Genomic DNA, 20,860 nt, shown 5'->3' on the forward strand with positions numbered 1-20,860 from the left:
TCACTACCGGTGTCTCAGTCTCCCTATGGTCAGCTCCTGGTGTCCCCACTCTCCTTCGAGCTCAGCATATATCCTGGCCTTGTCACTGCTCTGTTTCTGGGGTACGAGCTTGCATCTGTTCTACTTCCTGGGCCGAAGCCTATTTTTTTTCTCACAGAAGGAGGGGAACTAAGAAAAAAAAGTCAAAAAGGAAGATAAAGGGATTCTGAGAGAAAGCGTGTGAGACAGAGAAAGGTGGAGACAGTAAGAGTGGAAGACAATAAAAAGAGAAAGAAATCGAGACAGAGAGATAAGTTACAGGAATAAGATAAATTCTTTTTTATTTTTACCTGTGAGAAAACACCATTGGAAATCAACTAGTTATTCTATAAAATTATATTGTACTTTAAGAAATAAAGCCATATCTGGTGAATACTAATGTCATGTAATAATTCGCATTTTTTTAGTGGCTGAACTGCATAACCATTGATGTAAAATAGAAAAAAAAAACTTTTATACTGACATGAGAATGAACAGATGACAACATGAATGGGACAGATTTTAATTTGCCAAGATGAATCATCAGACAGGGTGCTACCAAAGCTTGCTCTTTCCTCATCCACAACTACATTATGAACACTGCGGTTTTACTAAGTACAGCTGAACAATTTATGCCTCTTACAGTCAAGCATGGAATCTACCAGCATGAGTCGCCACTAGCCTCATTGGAGCTAACTTTGCCCCTGATGCAAAGATCGCTGGCTAGCGATCACCTTGCTGTGATGTTTCATTCCCTTCATTCGAGATGGTTTTTGACAAGCTGTACTTGGGTGTAGAGCGAATGGAAGGAAGTAGATGCTCTACTTGGAGAGTAGACTACTTTCCAAACTCTTACTCTTTTGAGGAATAGTAGCAAACCCTCTGCTGAGCACAGGGACGAATGGCGCAGTCATCATCAGTGCTTTGGAAACACTGGTTTGCAGTTGACTCCATTCTTTCGAACAGGCAGGTTGACTTCTTGAGAGTAGGTTGGTTTTAACTTTGGATCCCGTGCAGCACAAGCTCTGTAGCTGAGCGATGACTGGCAGCTGCCCATGGGATAGCAATGAAACGGCTTTCTGAAGTGGTTTCCTTTCAACAGCAGCATAATCCGATAGCGACTGTTTTCTCGCGGGCTTTTTCGCCAAACGTTTCCCAGGACGTGGATTCACCTGGGAAGGCTGCTTAACAATCGTTGGAGAGATCCTTTCTGCTCTTATTGATCTTACAACCTGGACCTGACGGCAGCCGCTGTATATCAGGACAAACTCTTTTTGTGACTGAATTGGTAAGATGAATGCTCCTTTACTACTTTTTTTGAATATCTCAATTACCACATCTAAGAATAGAGAGAGAAAAATCTGTTGAATACACACCCATTTAATCATTTGTGAAATATTCGCTTCATCGTTTGAAACTACCAATGGTTTCCGCAAATCCCCTTCTGTAATAACGTGAGTGAAACAACCATCTTACCAAGAGTTTCGTACACCAATTGAGGGATGACTGCTCTGAGAACCGAACAGTGTCTCTGTAAAGATGGATTGGCGTTCATCTCCAGTAACCAGACCTGCAAACAGATCAAACGCAGAACTGTTAATCCATGTGCATGCCCTCCATCTTGAATTCAGGCTGTAGAAATACATTGGATGGCACTGGGTCCCGTAGCTCTCTTAGATGCTATTATTTCATCTCTGGAACCTGGGCTGAAATCCAGTGTTGAGATAAAAGTTTTCTCTGTCTTCTGGCTGTAGTGATAGTGTGCGGAATTAATTTGGGAAGGCTCAATCTAGTTCTCTGCCTTCAGCACGAATTGACCTGAGTTCGGCACTAAATTAGTAATATCACTCAGCGGGATCCAACTGGATAGCTGGTCTTGGATAAGGAAAAATGTCACACTGGTGCAGTAGTGAGGGCTCATGGAGCAGAGCGGGAGGGCTTTTATTTGCGTCTAACTGTATGATGCCTGGACTGGGCCTGGCTCCTGTTTATGCAGGGGACAAGTAGCAGAATGGATAGCAAGCTGGCTGCAAAACAGAAAACAGCGAGTAGGGGGTTAAAGGTCGTTACTTGGATTGGCAAATGGTGGGAAGTGGTGTTCCACAGGGATCGGTGCTGGGGCCACTGTTGTTCACCATTTGGACTCGGGAATCGGAAGTACAATTTCAAAATTCGCGGGTAAGACCAAATTGGGGGTGTGTGGTTAATACAGAGGAGGACTGCGACAATTTACAGGAAGACGTTAATAAACTTGCAGAATGGGCTTGTAATTGGCAAATTAACTCCAATATAGATAAGTGCGAGGTAATACATTTTGGTCGGAAGAATAAGGAGGCGCGATATTCCTTCGAAAATAAGTGCCTACATTGGGTAGAAGAACAGAGGGACCTGGGATACAGATACATAGATCACTAAAAGTAGCGACACAGGTTAATAAGGCCATAAATAAAGCAAACAAAGCACTGGATTTCATTTCTAGAGGGATAGAATTGAAAAGCAGTGAAGTTAAATCAAACTTGTATAGAACCTTGGTTAGACCCCACTTGGAATACTGTGAACAGTTCTGGTCTCGATATTATGAAAAGGATATAGGGGCATTGGAGAAGGTGCATCTGAGAGGTTATACCAATCAGGAAAGATTGAACAGGATGGGGCTCTTTTTGCTAGAACAGAGAAGACTGAGGAGTGACCTGATAGAGGTCTTCAAGATTATGAAAGGGCTCGGTAGGGTAGACATAGAGAAGATGTTTCCACTTGCAGGCAAGACCAGAACTAGGGACCATAAATATAAAATAGTCACTAATAAATCCACTAGGGAATTCAGGAGAAACTTATCTACCCAGAGAGTGGTGAGCATGTGGAACTCGCTACCACAGGGAGTAGTTGAGGTGAAGAGAATCGATGCATTCAAGGGGAAGTTAAATAAAAACATGAGGGACAAAGGGATAGAAGGATATGTTGATGGAAGTAGATGAAGCAGGGTGGGAAGAGGGTCGTGTGGAGCATAAACACCGGCTTGGACCTGCTGGTTTGAATGGCCTGTTTCTGTGCTTGTAAATACTTTGTAATACTTTGTAATTCCTATTTTAATTGGACAAGTAGAGGTGGCACTGGGAACCCCAGTGTCATCAGAGAGAAACCAGTACCACATGTGCCCCCTTTGGGAGAGCATCACTATAAATAATCTAACTGAGGTCCAATCAAACTAATAGAAGTTTAATGTAAACAAAACCAATATATTGTTATGTTGATCGTTCATAGAATGAATGTCCTTACGGTGCCCACCCGGTCACAGGAACCCTCGAATGTACCGACAGGAATCGCATGTTCCCTCGCCAGGGCCTTTTAGCCCTCAGGACATTTCAAAGCGTTTTACAACCAATGAAGTACTTTTGAAGTGTAGTCGCTGTTGTAATGCAGGAAACATTTTGCACACAGCAAGATCCCACAAACAGCAATGAAATAAATGACCAGATCATCTGTTTTTTAGGTGTTGGTTGAGGGATAAATGTTGGTCAGGACACTGGGGAGAGCTCCCCTGCTCTTCTTCGAGATAGTGCCGCGGGATCTTTTGCATCCACCCGAGAGAGCAGACGGGGCCTCGGTTTAACGTCTCATCCAAAAGACGGAACCTCCGAATGTCCTGCACTCCACTCAGTATTCCATGGAGATGCCAGCCTAGATTACCTACTGCAATCTCTGGAGTTGGGCTGGAACCCACAGCCTTCTGACTCAGAGTAAAGAGTGCCAACACTGAGCCAAGGCTGACATCTTATTTACAATGGTATTTACAATTCATAGGATTTAGCCCTCAAATTCCCCTTCTCGTTAATACACCATTTATATTACATTGCTATAATATTCATGTCTCTAGTGTTAGGGAAGCCACCAATAGGTGGTTTTGATGGGTATTCTTTGCCCCCAAGTCGAATAAACTTCCTACACATAGATCCATGTACACTGATACTTAACAAAAATCCATAACAGAAGAGAATGAAAATTACAATCACCTTGAAATTTTGATCAATAATAAAGTCACAGCCCATGAGGTCAAAGAAGCCCAGCTTACAATCCAGTTTACCCTTGGCAATATTGAAGCATGTTGTCATAATCTCCTGCATTCTCCTCTGCAAGAAAACGTCAAAAGTTCTCAATCACATTTGTTAATCAATGTTCCAGTTCTGATGAAAGATTAACTCTTGTTTCTCTCTCCACAGATGCTGCCTGACCTGCTGAGTGTTTTCCAGCCTTTTATTATTGCTAATACAGTTCCAACTGTTTCTCTCGCGCTGTTTTTGTGTGTCTGTGAGCAGTTTGAGTCACTCATGAACTGAGAGCTATCCTCTGCCGTGTGCATGTTAACCTGTCCAGGTTTAACAGTTAACTGCAAATTACGATAAATTCCTTATCGGGGAATATGTAGGATGCCCACCATGTTCTCCCATTTCCCAATACAAACATCCCTGGTCTGGATGAGTACAAATGTTTAAAAAGAAAAAAATCTTTCTTTATGCCATGATTGATTTTTGAAGTAAATGAGTCAAAGTTTTGAATAAGTCGAAACTTTGGCAGGAAGAATAGAAAAACAGAATATTTTTTAAATGGTGAGAAACTATTAAATGTTGGTGTTCAGAGAGATTTAGGTGTCCTCGTACAGGAAACACAGAGAGTTCGCGTGCAGGTACAGCAAGCAATTAGGAAGGCAAATGGCATGTTGGCCTTTATTGCAAGGGGGTTGAAGCACAAGAAAAAGGCTTGCTACAATTGTACAGGGCTTTGGTGAGACCACACCTGGAGCACTGTGCACAGTTTTGGTCTCCTTATCTGAGAAAGGATATACTTGCCTTAGAGGCGGTGCAACAAAGGTTCACTCGATTGATTCCTGGGATGAGAGGGTTGTCCTATGAGGAGAGATTGAGTAGATTGGGCCTATACTCGCTGGAGTTTTGAAGAATGAGAGGTGATCGCATTGAAACATATAAGATTGTGAGGGGGATTGACAGGGTCGATGCTGAGAGGTTGCTTCCCCTGGCTGGAGAGTCTAGAACTAAGGGGCATAGTTTCAGAATAAGGGGTCGGCCATTTAAGATTGAGATGAGGAGGAATTTCTTCACTCAGAGGGTTATGAATCTTTCAATTTTCTATCTCAAAGGGCTGTGGATGCTGAGTCGTTGAGTATATTCAAGGCTGAGATAGATAGATTTTTGAACTCTAGGGGAATCGAGGGATATAGGGATCGGGCAGGAAAGTGGAGTTGAGGTAGAAGATCAGCCGTGATCTGATTGAATGGCGGAGCAGGCTCGAGGGGCTGTATGGCCTACTCCTGCTCCGAATTCTTATGTTTTTATGTTCTTATGTTTTTATCATCAGATGGAGAATAGATATTACCGAATGTTGATATATGAAGCTGATGTGCAGTTCTATCGGGTACCCCTGATCACCTCATAGTTAACTCTCAAGCTTGGCAAGGTTATTTGCAGGGCTACGGGGAAAGGGCAGGGGAGTGAGACTAATTGGACAACTCTTTCAAACAGCCAGCACAGGCACAGGCACGATGGGCCGAATGGCCTTCTGTAATGTACGATGATTTCTATGATTTGGGGAGGGATGGAGCGAGGGACAGTGAACAGAAAGGAAAGACTTTCCAAGATGAAGGAAGAGACAAAGGGGGAAAAATTAGGTATCGCTCATTTTGGGGCACTAATATCGGCCGGGCGCAAGGTTTAGCACCCGCCGCTAATTATTGCCTATGACTGCAAAATTCGCCTCTATCGCCCCATGAGGTGATTTGAGCGCTAAATCAGGCGCTACACACCTCTCTTAAGGTGCAAACGTCGGGGAGCGAGGCGCTACCTCAGAACGCTACCGAAGCTCAGGCGATGTGAGTTACTATGGAAGCCAGACAGACTGGCGTCGCCCAGTTCTTAAAGGGGAGAAGCCATCTTGCTGGCCAGCCACACCCTGCTCATTGCAGCCTTGAATCTCGGCCTGGAGAGACCTCTAAAGCAATTGTGTTGCAAGCACCAATGGATAGGCCCAGGGAAAGAGCTCGACGCTTAGGAACCTCAAAAGTGGTGCTGAGGGCCAAAACTCCTTAGGACAGCGTTAAATCTCTCTGGACGTCTCTCTCCCTCTCAACCTGCGTGTACCAAAAATTTTGCTGCCAAGAAAAGGCAGGAAGCGCCCACCTTTAAATAGCGCTCCCCCAGCCCCTTCCCGACTTGAAAATGTTCCCCTCTACCTGTCAGTCCTAGCAGCAGACGCGAAGGCAGGGGGTGCGACTCAATATCCGGTCCGGGGCGCTACCAGGGCATTGCACGCTCGACTGACGTCACAATCTGCAAGTGCGGGAGATGTTTAACGCCGCCGAAAAATGACTGGTCAATCTCACGAGTGGCGCTAAAATCACCGCGCTCAGGCGCTAAGTTCCTAGTGCTCCATTAGCACCCCCTGGAGGCGCTAACAGGAGGCGCTAACCAACCAAATTTTTCCCCCAAAGTCTGGGATTGGTTGCCTGTTTGCTGGGTCGGCCAAAGAAAAATGCTCAATAGGTGGGAGCAGAACCTAACCTGGAAATAAAAACATTTGTGAAACAGGGAGGATTTTGACCGCAAAGAAAGAATAAATAAAAATAATGTAAGCAAAGGTAAAAAAAAAATCTATTAATTGGCCATTGATCTAAACTAGGTCCCTGTAACACTGTAGTACAGTTTTTGTGGCACTATACAGTTTCGCTCTGTGGTTATTAGGTGGAACAGGCTCCAGGGGCTGAATGGCCTATATTCAAATATGTGGGCCTAGAAATTCATTTCTTGCGGTGGCGCAGAACGGGCGATATTGGATCTGCCACCCGTTACCCGCCACGCCTGATATCCCGTTCCATTGGCTGCAACGGCGTATAACGGGCGGCCGATCCGATACCTTCCGGTTTGCGCCCCCACCCAAGATGAATTTCTAGGTTGTGCACTTCTAATTAAAGTCAGTTTGTAAAATATCCTACGAACATACAAACAATGATGGACAGGTAAAGACCCTCTGGTCCATCCAGCCTGTCTCACACAATTGCGATACCTTGAGTGACATGAATCAACTGAGCGGCCTGCGGGTGGCGCTGTCCAGGGAGAGTATAAATACTCGGGCACGGGCCCAGCTTGCACAGGACATTCTTAACAGGAACTAGTGAAGGACACAATTGGACCTCCATGTTGTAAAACAGTTGATTAAAGCTTTGTTTAACGCTTAGACCAAGTGCCTAGTAGTTTTCTTACGTCATTGTGTATCACAACATATACACTGCACCCCACCCAAAACCATGTGATCTCCTGGGAGAGGCAAAAAAAACAGATAAATAACCCCAGGCCAATTTGGGGGGGAAAATCTGGGAAATTCCTCTCCGACCCATCTAGGCAATCGAAACTAGCCCAGGCGATCACTCTGGCCCTGAATTCCCTGCAGTACCTACCTTCTGTAAGAGGTGATCTCCGCCCCAGCCAGAAACAGGTCCAGCTCTTGCTTGAAGGAATTCAGCGAGTTCGTGTCCACCGCACGAGGCGACAGCCTGTTCCAGTGGTCCTCTATTGTCTGGGAAAAGAACCACCTCCTGATATCTAACCTAGATCTAACCTTATACAATTTAAATTTGTGACTCCTGGTCCTGCCTAACCTATTTCATTGAAATAAACTGCCAGCTGGAACACAATCTACACCCTTCATTATCTTATAAACCTCAATCAGATCCCCCCAAGTCTACGCTTCTCTAAAGTGTAGAGTCCCAACTCTTTTAGCCTATCTTGATATCTAAGATGCTTTAGACTGGGAATTAGACTAGTGGCTCCTCCTCTGCACCCTTTCCAAAGCCTCAATATCACCCACCATGTGAGGAGACCAAAAATGGACACAGTATTCCAAGTGCGGCCTGACTAAGCTCTTGTATTTTATCATTGTATTTATAAGAAGCTTGTTTCTCTGAGTCAATACACACGGTGGTCAAGTTGTTACTATGGCGACACATGCCCTTTCTAATCAGTAGGCCTGAGTCCCTCAGATGGTAACGCGACCGAGTCCCGTTAATTAGAGCCTGGGTGAAAGCCTGAGCGCAAACTTACCGCAAAAACAGTGAAGACCCAGTCCTTTGGGAGATGCTTTACTTTCATATACCGCTCATTAATATAGTTATTCAATCGTTCCATGGACCAGATTGTTTCATCCTTCATGTCATTATACAGGGGGTTCTTCTTCTGGATGAACTGTGGATCAGAAAGTGCAAAGCTGCAATTAATGGAGAAAAAAAACTCCATCTTATAAGGGTGGAGTTACATCCTGCTTCTGAGATGAATACATATGCAAGAGGCACTTTAAGTACAAGAGGCCCAAAAAGTCACAGGCGCTGTGGCAGATATGGGGCAGAAACAGATTTAGCAGGCCCGGCAAGTTCAGGAGGGACCTGAAAATGCTGGGTCCACACTCAGTGTCCCAGCGGTGGCCAATTTGCACAGGGGCCTGGGACGAGCAAAACTTCTGTCTGCCCCGGACATGGAACCTGACATCAGGGGAGGTGGTACCAAGGGGAAGGGATATTCCCACCAGGAATTTGCTCCGCCCTGGGGGGGAAGACATTGGTATGCAACGTGCCCATTTTTCAGGCGTTAAACAGGTGCAAAGCACATCAATTTAGCAGTGGGGCGGCCTGCGGCCAATCTGCGGGCACAGACTAATTTCCATCCCCTGGTCTCACTTCCACCCGGCGATGAGGATACCGGGGTGAACCTGGCCTACAGCTGGACTGAGGGATACGGGGTCCAGTGGAGTTTCTAAATCAGCGTCCTCGCCCAGTGGCTGGACTGTTCCTTTTATAATGGGGGCTGAGCCACTTGTTTGCCTGAACTTCTGGGTGGGGCTTGCTAGCGGCCCTCTAGCATTGCATGTCCTGCACTTCCTCCTCTCGTGCCCCCACTGGTACTCAAAATGTTACTATGGCAACACATGCCCCCTCTAATCAGTAGGCCCGTGTACTTATGCTGGTAATGTGGCTGAGCCCCATTAATTAGCGCCTGGGTGAAAACTTACCGCAAAAATGGTGGAGACCCAGTATCTTTGGGAGATGCTCTGCAGAGTGGGCGGTTGCTGAGGGGATGCAAACCAGTTGGTCCCACCCTGACCCCCAAACACCAGAGTAAGGAACAGAGGTCACCCACCTGACTTCCAATGAAACTCGGGCGGACAGAGTTGATTAGTTGAGTTTTTAAGAATAGGTTTGGCTTCAGAACCTTCCATGTTGCATCCCATGCTAAAGACTGGCTTTTAGTCTGAAATCTTTGTTTAGAAATGTTTTGGGTCAATTTTTATTTGGGCGGTAAGGGCGTAAAAATGATGTCAATAGCCTTATGAAGCTGGTGTGTAACTCGACGACCGATCTGTATTTAATTTATGAACCCACCATTTTGCAACTGTTCTCACCCTTAACATATGCAAAAAGTGACACGGCGATTGAAAAATGACCTTCAGTGGAACAGGAGGAGGCCATTCAGCTGCTCGAGCCTGTTCCGCCATTCAATTAGACCATGGCTGATCTGCAACCTAACTCTCCATTTACTCATCTTTGCTCCTTATCCCTTGATACCCTCACCTAACAAAAATCTATCGATCTTGCTCTTGAAAATTTCAATTGGCCCAGCATCCCTTTTGGGGAGAGGTCTGGATTTCTACAACCCTTTGTGTGAAAAATTGCTTCCTCGTTTCACTCCTATGTAGCCTTGCTCTAATTTTAAGATGATGGCCTCTTGTCCTGGACTCACCCACCGGAGGAACTAGTTTCTCGCTACCTACCGCATTGAATCCCTTTATCATTTTAAATACCACAATTAGGTCACCCTTTAACCTTCTAAGCTCAGGGGACTACAAACCACAGTTTATGAAAACTGTTCTCATAATTTAACCCTTTAAGCCCTGGTGCCATTCTGGCGAATCTGATATTCAGGCCGCAACCCGAAATCACCCATTTGCAGCAGAAAATAATAATGAAATAAAATTGTGCTTCTCGCAGGTATGTTTCATTAAAAACAATACTGTACGACACCCAAGATTGTCTGTTGATGCATTCTACGGGAGGAGGAGGAGGAGGAGGAGGGAGGGCGACGGCATTTTCCCCATATTCAACTTGCCTGGTTGGTTAGGTGGCTTGTCAGATCATCAGAATATGGATCATATACGTTGCACGTTGATTTGGCGTAACCGTGATGAAAGAAGGCCATGTAAGGAGAGGTGCAGGCGATCAGGAAGTAGGAGCGGACATCAAACTTTCTACCATCCAGAAGTAAGGGCTTGACAACATATCTGTTTGGGTAAAAACGCACAGGCATTTCAGTACAATTCCACAGACAGGTATTTCATTCTCAGCGCTTCTAATCGGAGTTAAATTTAAGGACTCTTTCAAGAATCCTGATTTTTTTTTGTGTGTGGCACGGGGGCCGAGGGGGTACAAGTGATGTCGCTTCCTGCGGTGGGTGCCTCCTCCCGCATTGCCATTGAGCCGAGAATCGCACGTCAAACTAAAAAGACCCTACTGGGGGTTCCAACGTTACTGCTGTCACCGCTCCACTTTCCACTCATGTTGCGGTTACTCAAACTAAACGCAACCGCACTGCCAGGGTTAAGGCCAAGAAGTGCACCACAGCCAGTAGATGAGGCCGATGGTACTGAGCTGGCCAGACCTATATGTGTTATTTGAACGTATCAAATTGACGGGCAGGAAAAGACCAGCTGGTCCCACACTCATCATCGGAGCATCGCGACTAAACACTTCCTCTTTCATTTCAAATTGAGATTTAGGTCACTGGCCAGGAGGAAATCTGTATGCCTGCCCCCAAAAGAAAAGTAAGGGGGAGGGGGGAAAGGCAGGAAGTTCTAACTCTGAAATTCAGCTTGAATAATAACATTTTTCCTCTGTTTACACTGCCGTTGATTACGCTGTAGGTTTGTAAAGTAACAGAGCAAGGCACTCACTAAATCAACATCACTAAAGCAGATGATCTGGTCATTAACTCATTGCTGTTTGTGGGAGCTTGCTGTGCGCAAATTTGGCTGCCGCGTTTCCCACATTACAACAGTGACTACACTTCAAAAAAGTAATTAATTGGCTGTAAAGCGCTTTGGGATGTCCTGAGGTCATGAAAGGCGCGATAGAAATGCAATGATCGTGGACTACAGGAAGTGGCAGGGGGAGGGATACACCCCAATCTACATCGAAGGGGCTGAGGTGGAGAGGGTCAGCAGCTTCAAATTCCTGGGTGTATTCATTACGGAGGACTTAACGTGGTCCCATCACATCGACATCGTAAGAAAGAAGGCATGCCAACGCCTGTTTTTCCTCAGGAGACTGAAGAAATTTGGAATGTCCCCCCAGATTCTCACCAACTTCTACCGGTGCACCATCGAGAGTATCCTGTCCGGCTGCATCACTACCTGGTATGGCAACTGCACCGCCATAGACCGCAAGGCTCTACAGATGGTGGTGAAAGCTGCACAACATACTATAGGAATTAAACTACCTGCTGTGCAGGATATCTACCCCGAGAGGTGCCGGGCGAAGGCCCTGAGAATCATCAAAGACGCGAGCCACCCCAGCCACAACCTCTTCGCCCTGCTCCCGTCCGGTAAAATATACCGAAGTATACGGTCTCGTACCAATAGGTTTCGAAACAGCTTCTACCCCCAGGCCATAAGACTCATGAACGAATAATTTATTATTATTTATTACTGTTGTCTTATTTATTATTGCTGTATTTCTATTAGTATTTTTATCATTGCTATGCCATATTTATTCCAATGTTGGGAGGACTCGTAAAAATCAACATTTCATTGTGCAGTACAAGTCTGCTGCATATATGACAAATAAAAATTGAATTGAATTGAAGTCTTTTTAACTCAACAGATGCTTTTTTTCCTATTTCCTATGGCACTGCAAACAGAGCGTCAAGAACAAGTGTAGCCTTCAGGTGAAGCAGGGTTAGAGGGTGGGGGATAAGTGGACCAGGGCGCGCAGACAGAATTCAGTCCCCATTTTAAACTGATAGATTCTGTCCTCATCTTTACATTTCCAGTATGAATACACTCACCCACTAGTGCTGGTGATACAGTGTCTTTACAATGGAGGTGGGGGTATAGTTACAGTGTGACATGCTTAGATAGGCAGTTTTCATCAGAAATGTGGACCTAGAAATTTTATAATGAAAAAGTTGACAGGAAGTGCACGCGGATGTAGGAGTTTTTAAATTTATTTATTCGTTCCTGGGATGTGGGCGTCGCTGGCATGGCCAGCATTTATTGCCCATCCCTAATTGCCCTTGGGAAGGTGGTGGTGAGCCACCTTCTTGAACCGCTGCTCTTTGGTACAACTGAGTGGCTTGTTAGGTCATTTCAGAGAGCAGTTAAGAGTCAACCACATTGCTGTGGGTCTGGAGTCACGTATAGGCCAGACAGGTAAGGACGGCAGATTCCCTTCCCTAAAGGACATTAGTGGACCAGATGGGTGTTTACAACAATCCGATAGTTTCATGGTCACCAGCACTGATACTAGCTTTTTATTCCAGATTCATTTAATTAACTGAATTTAAATTCCATAGCTGCCGTGGTGGGATTTGAACTCAAGTCTGGATCATTAGTCCAGGCCTCTGGATTACTCGTCCAGTAACATAACCACTATGCTACCACCCCTATTAAAGCATTGGAGATGAAGCCATCCGTGACCCCATTTTTTTTTTGACTTTGCTTGTCCTTAATCACCTTTGCACCACTCTGTGAACGATGGAGTTATACTGAGATGGCTTAGTCACTGGGTTGTCTGCCACACTTTCCAGCTTTGCACGGAACACTACTAGGTCTTCCCGAGACCTCAGGAGGAAGATCCCTCGGCCCTCTTGTAAATTGGAAGGTTTACAAATCCAAATCTGGCCATCTGCGTCAAAGGGTGAAAATCAGAAAACAAATATGTAAAACAGGAAGCAACGTTTTCCAGTGATTGTTATCAGTAAGCAGCCACATGGACAACTGTGTGCTTGGGTCAACACTTTCTACAGCATGCTATTGAGTGTGGGCTAGAGGCAGAGATTTTAGCTTCATTTGGACTAGTCCAGGTTTGGCAATGATGCAGGAAAAGTGCATGGCAGGAGGAGATTGGAGACACGGGCTGGAGGAAGGGAGAGAAGAATCGCTTTGCTTGCTCTTCACTGTGAAATTGTAAAGATAGCGACCGGAGCAATTTATTCCAAGGACAAGAGGATAGATGAAGGACTCTCAACAAACGGATGTGATCGGACCATGAATCGGGCAACATTAAGCCTGATCCGCAGTGCCTCTCCCCTCCTAACGGAAGAGGCAGACAATGCCTGAATTCAAATTTAAAGCCTCTCTTCCAAACTGTCCTGTTGGGCCAGTGAGTAAATGCATTGCTCAGTGCTGTAGCAAGCCACAAAGACCAAGGGAGTGCCAGGCTCAATGCCCAGTCTATGCTGAGTTCACTGGCAATACTAGAGACTCTAAAGCCAAATCTGTGTCACGACAGCCGTTCCCTTGTAGAGGAGCAAACACTAAATAAAATGCACAGCAGTCGGAGAGACAGGGTACCTTCACTCCTCACCATGGTTATGCTGCAGAGGCATCCATTTTGAGGGGCTGCCAATGACAATTCACAATACGCCCAAGAAAAGAGAGGAGCGGGGCAAATTAAGGCCATGAGTTCACATCTACAAGTAACGTTCAGAAAAAGGCAGCTAATGGGCTCTTTGGTCTGTTAACAGATGGAAAGAGGTGCGAAGCACTGTGTGTTCCACATAAAGGGATGCATGGGTCACAGCTGGAAGGGAAAGCAACAGAATGCAAATGATGTCCATTCATATCTTGTGAAATAGGAAGTAGTTTGACTACTTTGGCGTGCTGACCTGGTGACGCACCAGTGTGCCATTCACAAAGTGGTAGAACATAAGTTCCTTCCTACAGCTCCAAACATGGCAAGTTCCCAATCTCAGTCAGACTGTCTCAGGGAGGGACTGAACCCAGGCAAGACACATCTTCACAAGGAGGAAGAGAAAACTGGGGCAAGAATGAATTTGTTCTGGAGTACTGGAGAAATTAATGGGACTGAAAGCCAATAAATCCCCTGGACCTGATGGCCTACATCCTAGGGTTTTAAAAGAGGTGGCTATAGAGGTAGTGGATGCATTGGTTGTTTTCTTCCAAAATTCCATGGATTCGAGAACGGTTCCCACAGATTGGAAGGTAGCAAATATAACCCCACTATTTAAGAAAAGAGGGAGAGAGAAAATGGAGAACTTCAGACCATTTAGCCTGACATCAGTAGTAGGGAAAATGCTAGAATCTATTATTAAGGACGTGGTAACAGGGCACTTAGAAAATAATAATAGGATTGGGCAGAGTCAACATGGATTTATGAAAGGGAAATCGTATTTGATGAATCTGTTAGAGTTTTTTGAGGTTGTAACTAGCAGAATAGATAAGGGGGAACCAGTGGATGTGGTGTATTTGGAGTTTCAGAAGGCATTCGATAAGGTGCCATACAAGAGGCTATTAAAGAAAATTAAGGCTCATGGGATTGGGGGTAATATACTAGCATGGATTGAGGATTGGTTGATGGACAGAAAACAGAGAGTAGGAATAAACAGGTCATTTTCAGGTTGGCAGGCTGTAACTACAAGGATCAGTGCTTGGGCCTCAGCTATTCACAATCTATATCAATGATTTGGATGAGGGGACCAAATGTGATATATCCAAGTTTGCCGATGATACAAAGCTGGGTGGGAATGTAAGTAGTGAGGAGAACATAAGAACATAAGAAATATGAGCAGGAGTCGGCCATACGGCCTCTTGAGCCTGTTCCGCCATTCAATAAGATCATGGCTGATCATCAACCTCAACTCCACTTTCCCACCTGATCTCCATATTCCTTGATTCCCCTAGAGTCCAAAAATCTACCTATCTCAGCCTTGAATATACTCAACGACTGAGCCTCCACAGCCCTCTGGGGCAGAGAATTCCAAAGATTCACAACCCTCTGAGTGAAGAAATTCCTCCTCATCTCAGTCTTAAATGGCCGGCCCCTTATCCTGAGACAATGCCCCCTAGTTCTAGACTCTCCAGCCAGGGGAAACAACCTCTCAGCATCTACCCTGTCAATCCCCCTCAGAATCTTGTATGTCATGTATCTTATGTTCTTTTGTTGTTAAGAGTTGTGGAAGCCTGGGAGTGGAATGGGAAGCTGCGTTGCTTGGAGCCGCATGAGAGGGAAAGAGGAGAAAACAACTTTGTTAAAATGGGAGGAAAAAAGTGGGAGGTAGAAAGACGTTACCTCTGAAGACATCAAAAAAAGTTTGGCGCTCAGTTTTCACATCAATGCGATACGTCTCAGGGAAAAAATCATCCAATTTGATGGTCTTACTAGAATAACACAATAAAAAGAGAAAGTCACAGCGTGCAGACATGCAACTATTAAAAAAACATTTTGACCGAGAAATTCGTTTGCCCCCGAAAACGGGCACGGGGATCGGGATGCGCTGGCAACCTGCGCCCGTTTGGAGGTCAATGTCCCCCGTAAGCTGCACTGCCCAATGCGCAGCCCATTCAAATTTTTGTGCACACGCCGTACCTACAATGTAAAAGTCGGTGAGCAGCCTGCGTGGGACCTTACGGATGACCGCGCGGTCGCGGAACTTAGCAGGAACATTGCTGTCGGCAGCAGGTGAACTTCATGCTGCCTGCTCATTTCCATGCTTGTGGCATTCGGCTCAGCACTGAACACACTGCTGAGGGGCTAACCTCAGCAGGGGGCCCAAGTTCATGCGAGGCTAGCACCAATTAAAGCTAGCCTGCACTACTTAAAGGCAGTCTGCACCTCTTAAAGGGGAGGTGCACTCTTCACTCTCTGCCTCAGCTGTGGGATCTGCACGTGGTGAGTCACTGGGCATGAGTGGGCTGCAGCCAGGGCAGGGGCAAAGGGTAGTGCAGGTGCCGGCTCCCCGGAGGGTGAAGTGGCACATAAGTTCAGATGAGGACTTCGATGGGGCGGCCTACAGAAGAACGCTGAAGGGTATGTAGAATTAAATGCTTGGAGGACTCCAGCACCAAACTTGCACAGGGCTTTGCGCAGAGCTTGGAGCCCATCTTTTCCAGCATGGAAGGGGTGGGCAGATCCATTAGCGCACTTGTGGACCCAACCACGATGCAGCATCTGATGCCTGATCACTCAGCTTCCATAGCAGCACAAGCAGAAGCTACCCTACATCTGAGAGTTGCAGTGGAAGCTCAGACTGAAGTTATGCAAGATCAGACTGCTCTCATGCAGACTCAGCTTGCTGCCATGCAAGGACAAACTGCATTTACCAGTGTGGAAAGGGGCTCGCAGGGTGTCACAGCAGTCCAGCAATCTGTCCTGAAACAGATTACTAGGTTTGCTGAGGCACCACCCATGGGGAGTGGCAGTAACTCCGTGGAGCAAGAACCTGCTGTCCTCTCTCAGGATGACATCATTCATCCTCCCACCACTGCCACTCCGCCAGTGCCCTTGCTGTTGCCTGTCAGCCAGCCAGACCAGACTGCTGCCGCCCATGCCGAGGTGGTGCAGTCCGCAGCCGGGCCTTCTAGGCCCATAGCTGCTCGAGGTTGTCCTGCAAGGCCATCTGCAGTCTCCTCCACTGAAAGTCAGCAGCATTCCACCAGCCATGCTGCTGCCATTGGGGGTAGCACATTGTAGGAGCACTTGGACAGGCAAAGGTCACACTGAAGACAGGCACTAAGGGAATGCACAAGGGTGATTAGTTGACATTGTTAAGCTCCATTGGATGGATTGATGGATAAAGTTGGATTGGAATGTTTCTTTTGTGGTGGCTTTTGTTTCAGCTTAGTGGCCAATAGGATGTGTGATGGTCAGTAACAGAGGGAAGGTAAGGTGTGGGACTATTGTTGAATGGGGAATTGAGGTTGTGTTCACTCATACCGCAGTCGGATGAGTTGTTCACAGCCAGCCCAGGCAGAAAGGGACTGTCTGGGTTGCCTCCTCCCTTCCACTTCCTCCTCTTCCGCTTCCTCCTCTTCTGCTTTCTTCTCTTCCTCCTCCTCCTCAGCTGTTTGCCATATGCCTGGTAGGAAGGGGTGGGCCCTTGTGATGGCGAGGTTGTGGAGCATGCAGCAGAACATGACGAATCTTGAGACGCGCCCTGGTGAGTGCTGCAGGGCTCCTTCAGAGCAGTCCAGGCAGCGGAAGCGTTGTTTAAGGACGCCAATGGTCTGCTGTATGTGGCAGCATGGCTCTCATTGTACGCACGCTGCCCACGTGTGGTTGGGTTGCAGAGCGGAGTCATGCGGCAGGTGGTCAGCGGATAGCCCTTGTCGCCCAGTAACCACCCTCTCACTTGTCGTGGTGGTTCAAAGACTGAGGGAACAGCGGAATGGCGTAGAATGAAAGCATCACGACTGCTGCCAGGATACCAGGCATTCACCATCATGATGTGCTGAGCATGGTCACACACCAACTGCACATTCAGCAACTGATAAGCTTTGCAGCTGCGGTACATCTCAGCATTTAGATGCAGTGCCCGCAAAGATACATGCGTGCAGTCAATGGCGCCCTGCACCATGCGGAAGCCCACTATCCTGGCAAAGCCACTTACTACTCCTCCTGCTTCTCTCTGGTCAGAGAGAAGACAATGAACTCCCCTCTCCTGGCATAAAGAGCGCCTGTCACCTCTCTTATGCAGCAGTGGATGGCGAACTGGGAGATGTTACAGTTGTCACCTGCTCAAGCCTGGAAGGATCCTGACGCAAAAAAATTCTGGGCCACGGTCTCCTTTACAGCCACTGGCAGCACTGTCCTTGCCCTGGTGTGAGGCTGCAGGTCTGATTGCAGGAGGCGGCAGAGTTCTGTGAGCACCTCCTTCGTAAAGCGCAGACGCCTCACACATTGCTCCTGGCTCAGGTTGAGGTAAGAGAATTGCTCTCGGAAGACCCCTAGGTGGGTAAGGTCTCCTGCTGAGAGCCCTCCTCCTCCTCCTCCTCCCTCGGCGAGGAGCTTGTCATCTTCTTCACTGCCTCTGCTCCATTTCCCCGTCATGCTGCAGGCCAAGGGGGATGACAACTAGAGCACCCTTGACCAATGTTCCCTGTAATTCTGTCTGGCACCACGCAGCCCTTTAAGGAGCTGCGCGGGCCTTTCAAAATACCGCGCATGTGCGGTTTTTGCATTGAAAAGCCGGCAAGCAGGCTGCCCGGGGTCCCTGGAGCGTTGCGTGGCCATGCGGCTTACAAGGAACATTGCCCATGACTGGGAGCAAGTGGTCTGACCAGAACCCTTAAAATCAGAAGAATGGCCTTCTCCACTTGCAGCACCACTCCCCGTCACCTCACCAACTTTAAACAACTCTGGAAAGCACCAAACACTTCTACAAACTTACACATAGCCAGTAGGAATTAATCAGCAACTAACCTGAGAGTGGTCGATGATCCTTTTAAACGTCACTGGTAGAGGGTCCTTGCTGCTGCTGAACGCATGTTCAGCCGTGCGAGGTTAGTTCCGGTGTTGAGGACGAAAATGGCAGCGCTGGCGTCAAATCAGGTTTGCACGCTGGTCGACGTCACGATCTGCCCACTCTACATACTAATGGCGCACGCTCCCAGCGCCGGCACTAACGCCATCACCAAGATGGCGTCCGGTGCGGCCCACACCAGAATTGACCAAAAAAAACGGCACCGGTAGCACTCAAAAAAACGAGCGCTACACAATCGAATTTTTAGCCCTAAAACTTATAGAGCAGGTGAAAACATTAAAAAAAATAACAGGGCAGGTGAGCAGAGTGAAAGTCAAAACCCAAAGCAAAGGTATGAAGTTATCAGTTTTGTTACATGAGGCTAGAAATGACTTTTGGTGATAGCAGACATGAGTCTGTCTGCCAATTTAATGTTAGCATAGATCCTCTGTTAATGCCCCCAGTAAAATATCAGGGAGAGGAATGTCATATGAACACATGAAGCGTTGGTCCGCTAATTATCACCAAGCATCTTAGGTTCACTAACATGCGGTGGATCAATCTCAATTATCCAATTAGTTGGCTAAATCCCTAAAGTCATTCCAATAGGTGTCTTACTCAAGTCTCAGTGACAACACTGACTAGGACACAAACTTACGGGCAAGAAGACTTACTGTGAATACACGCCTTTTGAATACTTAATTGCTATTCGCTCGTATTCCTTGAGGGAACTGCAGAGGCCGCCCTTGGTGGTCAGGATCCTGTTGTTTGGGATCTGGTTTAATATCTGCCTACCTGTCAGAATGGCAGAAACCAAAGGCACAGGCATTAGGTGAAGGCCAATCAACAAGACACATGGGCTGGATTTTCATTCAGGAGTCGGGTTGGAGGCGGGACTACAACTTTCGGGGTTGTATTCCCGCCTCCATCAAGATGTGGCCAATCCACGCGATTTTAACTTGATTGACCTTGTTGAGCCCGCCCAGCGGGCTCAGTAGGCCAATTAAGGGCCACCTGGCAACAGGTGACATTGAGAATACCAAGGTCAAGGAAATAAAAACAAGAAACTGTGAAGGCAGCAAGAAGTAAAATAAAAAGGCTAAACTGATCTTTGGCTGCTAATATGGCTGGCGCCCACAATGTCACACCTTGCTGATAGGAACAATGTAAGGCAGCGTGCAGAAGTTATACAGACAATAGGCGATCAGAAAACGCATTACCATGATTGCAAACGCATTACCATAATGTTTAGGTGATCATGAACACATTACCAGGATGTTCACTTAGCTGTAACCCATTCAGTTAAATGTGACTTCTTTATTTCAAACTGCCAGGCCAGGAAATCAAATTAAATGTATACATGCACAGCTCAGGGTTGGTGCAGGAATATACGAGGTGTTAATGTCTTCTCAAATGCAAGTATAATAATGTAGCACACTGTATGACAAATTGCTTGCTCTGTTGGGTTCGTCAGACTCTTGCAGGAGTCGGTGCCGACATTTCAGAGTAAGACTCCGCGGAAAATAAATCGTTTGAATTCTCCAGTTGCATTCGACTCAGTGATTACTGAACCAGGCTGAGGGTAAAAGAATCCGTTCTAACAACATCACAGACTGATATTTCATCTGTCAAGACGTTTTGAAATATCAGCGTTTCACAGCTGTTTGAAGCTGTCAAACACTGACAGTCTTACTTCTAACATGAGTCCTTCTCCACAGACTTAGTTAGAAATCTCTCCTGCACAGAAAGCTGCAGGCTGTCACTTTTGACAGTTCGCGGCCATTCTGCTTTCTGTGCCGGTGAGATGAGGGACTCCCCGAACCTAAAGGAAGGAAGGCTGAAAAGGTAAGAAAAGGTATGTAAAACTTATTTAATCACTTTAGACACACCAAACACACTTACTTTTGCACTCATGCACACATCACTCACCTGAACTCCGACATCTCGACACCTCCAAGCCCTTCATCCCGACGGCCCGAGTCCTCCATCTTGGCGTGGTTTGGAGCCATTGGCAATCCCACATTTCAAGCTTAAAAATAGGGATTAGGCTAAAAACTGCCTGTTAACTACCTGTTAACAGGCAGTTAATTGGCACTAATCCCTTCCCGCCTCGGGGAGGTGGGTCCCAGTGCAGGGTGGGTACCCGCCTCCTTTGAAACTGGCATGGAGGTGGGTTGGGGGCGGGATGGGGTCGGGACCCCTGATTTCGGGAATTTAACCCCCCGCACGCCTCCAATCCCGACTCCACGGCACACTGAAAATCGAGCCCGTTCGTCTCTAGTGTAACTGTATCCTTAACTGTGTAGCCTTTGATA

At 46.7% G+C, this 20,860-nt stretch overlaps 1 protein-coding gene across 1 annotated transcript; it reads right to left on the reverse strand.

Annotated features, from left to right (window-relative positions):
* Positions 1–544: 544 nt before the first annotated feature.
* LOC147100758 (protein polyglycylase TTLL10-like) lies at positions 545–20,554 on the reverse strand. The gene is made up of 9 exons (XM_085967559.1): positions 20,475–20,554; positions 19,220–19,336; positions 15,377–15,465; positions 12,799–12,970; positions 10,179–10,350; positions 8,124–8,264; positions 4,029–4,145; positions 1,495–1,588; positions 545–1,357 (listed from the first exon to the last, which is right to left on the reverse strand). Exons 1-9 carry the CDS (start codon positions 20,552–20,554, stop codon positions 840–842), a joined length of 1,500 nt encoding a protein of 499 aa, XP_085823685.1. The 3' UTR covers positions 545–839.
* Between the last annotated feature and the right edge of the window lie 306 nt (positions 20,555–20,860).

Source organism: Somniosus microcephalus, chromosome 25 (assembly GCF_052327205.1).
Source record: "Somniosus microcephalus isolate GS21.2 chromosome 25, FLI_Smic_1.0, whole genome shotgun sequence".
Lineage (NCBI taxonomy): Eukaryota > Metazoa > Chordata > Chondrichthyes > Squaliformes > Somniosidae > Somniosus > Somniosus microcephalus.

Excerpts from the sequence above, each read along its gene's own strand:
- LOC147100758 (XM_085967559.1), bottom strand. The coding sequence starts at position 20,554 with ATGGCTCCAAACCACGCCAAGATGGAGGACTCGGGCCGTCGGGATGAA. Across the intron at positions 8,265-10,178 it reads CAAGCCACCTAACCAACCAG|TTCATCCAGAAGAAGAACCC; the intron begins GCAAGTTGAATA and ends TCTGATCCACAG. Across the intron at positions 4,146-8,123 it reads GGGTCTTCACTGTTTTTGCG|AGGAGAATGCAGGAGATTAT; the intron begins GTAAGTTTGCGC and ends GTTTTCTTGCAG.